At 40.2% G+C, this 6,406-nt stretch overlaps 1 protein-coding gene across 1 annotated transcript; it reads right to left on the bottom strand.

The window, feature by feature from the left end:
• Positions 1 to 1,507: 1,507 nt before the first annotated feature.
• On the bottom strand, positions 1,508 to 5,622 carry HAAO (3-hydroxyanthranilate 3,4-dioxygenase). Its single transcript, XM_008941798.1, has 4 exons — positions 5,478 to 5,622; positions 4,272 to 4,340; positions 3,009 to 3,091; positions 1,508 to 1,628 (listed from the first exon to the last, which is right to left on the bottom strand). Exons 1-4 carry the CDS (start codon positions 5,574 to 5,576, stop codon positions 1,550 to 1,552), a joined length of 330 nt encoding a protein of 109 aa, XP_008940046.1. The 5' UTR covers positions 5,577 to 5,622; the 3' UTR covers positions 1,508 to 1,549.
• Between the last annotated feature and the right edge of the window lie 784 nt (positions 5,623 to 6,406).

Below are 6,406 nucleotides of genomic sequence, written 5' to 3'. Positions count from 1 at the left end.
GGTTTGATCCTGGTTCTCAGGCATACTTATGGGAGTGGACAACTCTTCCCTAGTTATTAGATGACAGCAGCTCCAGGAAGGTTAACTGATGACCTGACCAGTTGTGGTTTCTGAGCACAGGCAGTGGGAGAACTGCAGGTGGTGGAGCTCTGGCTTAAGGCTCCTGGTCTGGTTTTTGCTCTGATTTGCAGCACCCAGCATGGCACTTGAGGAGAATTCAGGTTTTCAAGCACAAGCTTGGACTTAATAGAAGGACTTAATTACAAACATCGTTTGAGTGGAGCCTTAATTTTACTGAGCACAGGCAGTGGGAGAACTGCAGGTGGTGGAGCTCTGGCTTAAGGCTCCTGGTCTGGTTTTTGCTCTGATTTGCAGCACCCAGCATGGCACTTGAGGAGAATTCAGGTTTTCAAGCACAAGCTTGGACTTAATAGAAGGACTTAAGGCTCCGCTCAAACTATGTTTGTAATTAATTTTAAATCCTGAGAGATATCTAATCTAGAGGCACATCATTAACTTTTATTCTGAAATTTCTGTGGTGCTCAGTGCCTCTGGATGGATGAAGAGCTGTTGATTATTCTGGACATTTTTCTGTGTGTTGCTGTGTTTTAGTCACTTATTCAGTGTGAAATACAGAAATGCTTCTGTGGTTACCTCTAACACGTGGACTAAAGATATAACATTTGGGTACCCCAGGTCCCTCAGTTCACCCAAGGAGTGGGCAATTCTGCAGACACACCAATAGGAAGGGTAATCAGATAAATTCCTCCTTTGTTCAAAGGGAGTCTTAGAGCTCCTTGTCATGGGTGGCAGCTCACACCTACAATAGCCTGAAGGACTAAGCTTGGTTTCTCAAATGATGTCCCCTGTTATGAGGGGGATGTAGCAAAATGCTCCTGTATGCTTTACCAGAAAAGGCAGTGAACTTAAATATCAGCTATAGAGTAAAGCTGAGCCATCTGAGTCTTCCTTGTCAGAAGAATGAACACTTGAATAAAACACATATAACATCTCAGTTTAATGAGTTTTGTACGTCACAGATATCGTAAAGAAATATTTTCTCTGCTTAGAATTACAAAAAAAAAAAATCAAGAAATTGTAACTTTTTGCCTTCTCAAACATGTAATTGATAATATCAGCAGAGATTTAAGCAACCTGTTTCTTAATTAATTTCTTAATTAATGTTTCTTAATTTAAGGACAAAAAATACCAAAAAACCCACAAAACTAAAACCAAACCAACCAACACTAAACCAAACATATATATTATTATATAAATAATCCTGCTATGTGGATCTTTTTTTCATTACATTTCAGATAAGAACTATTGTTCTGTTTGTTTTCTAAAAAAAAAAAAAAAAATTGCTGACTGTAGATTTTCCTGAAACTACTTGGGGTAAAAAAGTTTTAACTGGGCACAGTGCTTGACTCCACTCAATTCAACGTCATGATTGTGTTATACTATCAACATTTCCAGGCATTCTGACTAAAAGATCACTAAGATGAGTAGGTTAAAACTTAGTTGGCATCCAAGCCAAGTGGCACAAGAGCTAGGTATAAGGCTGCTTGCGTTTTGGATCCTGAGCAATGCAGAGAGCCACACACTCTTCTGTTCTCTTCCAGGAGTACCTGGAAAAATAGAGAGAGAGGTGATCCAGTGTGTATGAGAGGGATCCACGTGCAGAAACCAACAACTAAAATGCTGCTACTGAAAAGTAGGGGCAAACAAACAGGTTATGTTCTGATTATACTTGTTCTCTTTCCATATTGGTGCATCTTGAGGTATTTCAGTGAATTACTCTTCACCATCACTAATATAAGCCAAACATCACGATGTGGTGGGGAAGAATGTATATCTGCTTACAGATGAACCAAGGGGGAAGGCATCTGTTCTGATCTCAGTGACAGGAAGATTGGAACAGAATCACCTCAGTGCCAATAGTATTAAAACAAAATAAGTCTCTACTAATTCAATAGTATTTTTCTTGTGGTCATCACTTTTGTACTAGCTGTTCCTGGGCCAGTTGCAGAGATGGCCAGAGATCAATCGCTGTGCAACAGTGAGGCACACAATCAAAGGTGCCTGCTGCACAGATCTGATAAACATCTTAATGCAATATGGGCTGTGCTGGCAGAGCTCTGCACGTGCATCCTGCCAGGATTCTGAAAACACATCCTCGTTGATTAGACTGCAGGACTGGGAATTAAGATAAGTGATTTCACAGGAGTGATAGAAGTTATGGTGAAGGGAGGAGGTGGCTACTGTTGGAATTGCAGGTGCAGAGAACACTTCTGTGCACAGCTGGGTGGTTTCAGCTCTTTCAGCAAATGTTCTCAGTGCTGCACAAAACGTGGAAATGTCAGCACTACTTAGTAGATTTTTTTTCCTGCAGAAAAGAAGGCCATTTTTACCATCTGCCTTTAATCTGCTGCACTGCATTCATTACCAGTGAGTATACAGCATCCATCTTCTTCATGGTGGACTCTTAACAAGAGCTGGCAGGGACTTTCCCTTTCCATTCTCTCTGGACTGTTTTCATTGGTTTTTTTTTTTTTTGACTTTACATATATCACATGTCATACGATTTTGAAACACTCATATGCATTCTACCCTCAAGAAGAGAGCTGTGTTTTTAGTCTGAACCCCAAATCTTGCTGGACTGATGTTGACTAAGCCTGGCTTGAATCCCAGAGGATATGTTGTGATTGCTGATCGGTGTGTTCATGCTGTCTACCTCTGTGTGCTCTTTTGCATGCTACTTTTTCTTGGCAGTGCTTACCTTTTTGTTTTCCCTAGCTTTAATTGTAAGAAGTGAATGAGAATGAGTGACTTTGCTTCCTTCTAAAGACAGCTCTGCCCTGAGGAATAATGCAGGCTGTTGTCAATCCTGCATTCACGGAGGCTGTTTCTGCACCAGCTGATGCCCAGCCTGGTGTGGACCCAAGACAAATTTTATGTTGTTGGAAGCTGGAAAATCATGCATTGAACTACTCTACATCCCTACTCACATAGACTGGGCACGGACAAGCAGGCTGTCACCAGCAGATAGAGTCAGGGCTTTACCATCCATGGTAACCGTCGATGTGCCTTCCTGAAGGGAAAGGACAGATAATTAGCTTTCAATTTTCCATGTCCTGTCACTAACAGAAAGAAAATGCTGCAGGCAAGTATGGAAATCTTTCCCACTGAAAGAGCACTTCAAACCTCCTCTGTTTCATGAAGCCTAGCTAAATATTCAGCTGATCTTCCCTGTCCAACACTATTAGCATCAATAAAACCATACTTGATGGTTGCTTGTTCCCCATCATAAAGCAGCAACCCATTGCCTGACTCTTGGGGGTACACTGCTACAAATTGAACCTAGCATCCTGCAAGTTGGTACAGCTCTGGAAATTACAGATATAAGCTCCTGGAGTACTTCAAGTTCCTCATCTACTTTTCTGATTCCTGATGTATTTTTAAATCTTGAAAAGCAGTTCACAAGTCAGCAGGGAGCTGACAGAAGTAGCTAATAGGAGCCCATCCACACTGGAATGGTCTCATCATTATCTTGTCAAGCAAAAGAGCCAGGTTCTTGCCAGCAACAAGGTCTTGATGGCATAAGCTGCTGTAAGCTGCAGTGTAAACAAATGTCTTTCAAGATTATAATGTTTTTAATCAGTATTTGATAGGACGAGTGAATTTCAACAGAACAGGAACCAATAGAAATATCAGCCTCTCAAGCCAGCCTGACTTGTGTAAATGAAAACTAGCTTTTCTCTGGTTTTCCCTTGGGCTGCAAATGTTTTCTGCAAGCCAGCTGAATGAAGGGCATCTGGATCACCTACCCCTGTGCTTTAGTATAAACAAGTTCTGAGTTAGACTTTATGAGCTTATTCTGCCTGACTCCATTTTAGATTCAGTATGAGGAAAAAATGCTTCCAGGCAGAAGTAATAGGTGATGCTTTTTTTTTAAGAGGCATTCTGGTGTATTTACAAGATATACTCTACCCAGGATATATTAAAATCCTCAGCAAGACCTGATGGAGGATGCCAGTATCTGTCCTTAACAAACAATATGAGAAAAAAGAATATTTAGATGGTGGCAGTAGTTTACAGTTATTTTTCACCATAGTTTAAAGCTTGAAGGGTGGTGCCTGCTCATATTTTCTGTGAGAAGGAAAGTAATAATTTTAGTTTCTGTTGCTGATGCTAGAAGGCTTTACTACTGTTCAGTCTTCTCTGAACTGGAAGATGAATGCATCAGTTAACAAGTGTGAATTGTCACGTACCAGCTGCCATATCCAGATATCTGAATTCTTTTTACTTTTCTCAGTTGTTCCTGGTCCATAAGCTATAACCTTTGAAAAATTTAAAAGAAACAGGGAAGAAAAGTAACACATTCATCCCAGTGACCCAAGTGCACATATTCATCTTCCTAGAGCTTTTAAAACTTTCTATTTTTACAGAGAAATATTCATAGAAGATGACATTATTTTTACAGACATTAAAATTCACATTACGTTTGGTATTCTCATATTGATTCCTACTGATAAAAAGGGAACTGATCACACCTGCCACTCCTTATGCTTCTCTGCATCCTCACTTATCTACTCCTTCTGCCTCCTCCCACTCTCAGCTTTGCATCTATATCCTTCCTGCTTTCTGTTCTTGGAACAGGCACTTCCTTCTCATGAACTCTGGGCCCTGTCAAGAGCCTGTTGAAGTAGAAAAAAAAATATTTAAAAAGGCTGCAGACTGGATCTTATTTTTCTTATTATCTGCCCTTTCTGTGTTCTTCCTGATAGTCCCACGCTCTCTGTCATTTTGTTGTCAAATATATTGGATTCTTCAGCGTGTGACTCCAAGTAATCCAGGGAAAGAACATGTTTTGTATACTATTGTGCATACAGCACAGACAGCAAATGCTGACAGCTTCATTTACACTCAAACTAGACAGTGTTTGACTAAACTGAGAAGTGCAATGCTTTAGCATAGCCCAGGCCCTCTGATGCTGTCCAGTTTTCCTTGTTTCCACATTGTGTAGATTCAGGGGGAGGAAAAAAAAATGTATTTACACACCCAGATTAGACTTGTTATCAATAATGCTGTTCCAATATAAAGGGAAGACAAACACACTTGAGCAGTATTTGCATCATACTGGTGTTTCTAATTTGGGAAATTTGGAGGGGTAACAGGGTGGAGAGAGCAAGTTGCTTTAATCCCAAAGGAAATGAAAGGAAATCAGGTTCAGGGTGATTCCATGAAGGGAAGTATCAGAGGTTGGAAGCCCCTTTCTGAAGCTAGTCAAATCAACGCTTGAGGATGGGCAATTCTGAAGGCTAAGACCAAGTTGTTTTGTAGGGATGCCTAACTTTCTCTGCTGACTACATACTATTCCCAGGTCTGGATTCACTCAGTCTGAACAGGGTGCACCTACTATCTGTACCTTTAAAAAACATCCCTCTCTCTCTTTCAGAGAAATGAAACCTCCTTACCTCTGTTTCAAAGTTATCTCCAAACATACTCAAGGATTTCTTCTGTTTTATCTCGCCACGATGATCATTTAACCAGCCTTGGAAGGAGAATGGATCCATAACAGAAGTGGAATTTAGTGGGAAAGGTGTCTCTTTCAGGAGTTCATCTGTAAGCAAGGCAGAGAGCTATCAGCAACACTTGTTCCCTTGATCTTTGCAAACATTTTTCTGTTGCTTACAACTTGAAGGGTTCCATTTACAAGATATTACCTAGCCAGAAGTCAGTTAGGACAACCAACAGTGCTGTCAGTCATTATCAGGACTTAAGGTCCTAAAATGTGTGTATTAGTCGTGTATCATTACTGAATTTCTTCTCTGAATCTGTTGTCACACCTGTTGTGCATCCATGCTTGTTAAAAATGTGTTCAAACAGTATGCAACAGGCTACCTAGTCCTTGCCAGTATATTCTTCATCCTTTCAGACCAGCTTTTGCACTGGCAAAAGCTGATGTGACATCTCTGAGTCTTTACTGAGTCACCCCTTACATAGAATCATAGAATCCTTTAGGTTGGAAGGGACCTTCAAGATCATCAAGTCCAACCATTGAGCCATTACATATCCCCATATAAATGGAATTAGGCCCATAGAAGCAGTTTACATCTTTCACATAGTTAATACAGGCTTTTATGTCTTTTTTTTTATTCCCCTATATGTTTTTTAAATACACTGACCATGGTGGAGCAAACCAGTATCACAAAACTAAATTTAATAAAATACCTTTTTTTTTTTTGTGGTGTTCCTGGAGTTGCAGCTGGATTTTATTTTGAGTAATTCTCCTTCATAACTGATTTGATTTAAAATAGCTGGAGGACTGGCTGCAGTTTCACTGTGGCTGGTGAGATTCAAGATTTGTGCTTTGTGTTGCTGGTATATGGAATTAATTATTTAC

Source organism: Merops nubicus, unplaced genomic scaffold (assembly GCF_000691845.1).
Source record: "Merops nubicus isolate BGI_N331 unplaced genomic scaffold, ASM69184v1 scaffold9230, whole genome shotgun sequence".
Classification (NCBI taxonomy): domain Eukaryota; kingdom Metazoa; phylum Chordata; class Aves; order Coraciiformes; family Meropidae; genus Merops; species Merops nubicus.
Note: the sequence above shows the minus strand (reverse complement) of the source record. Positions and strands in the feature narration are given on the sequence as shown.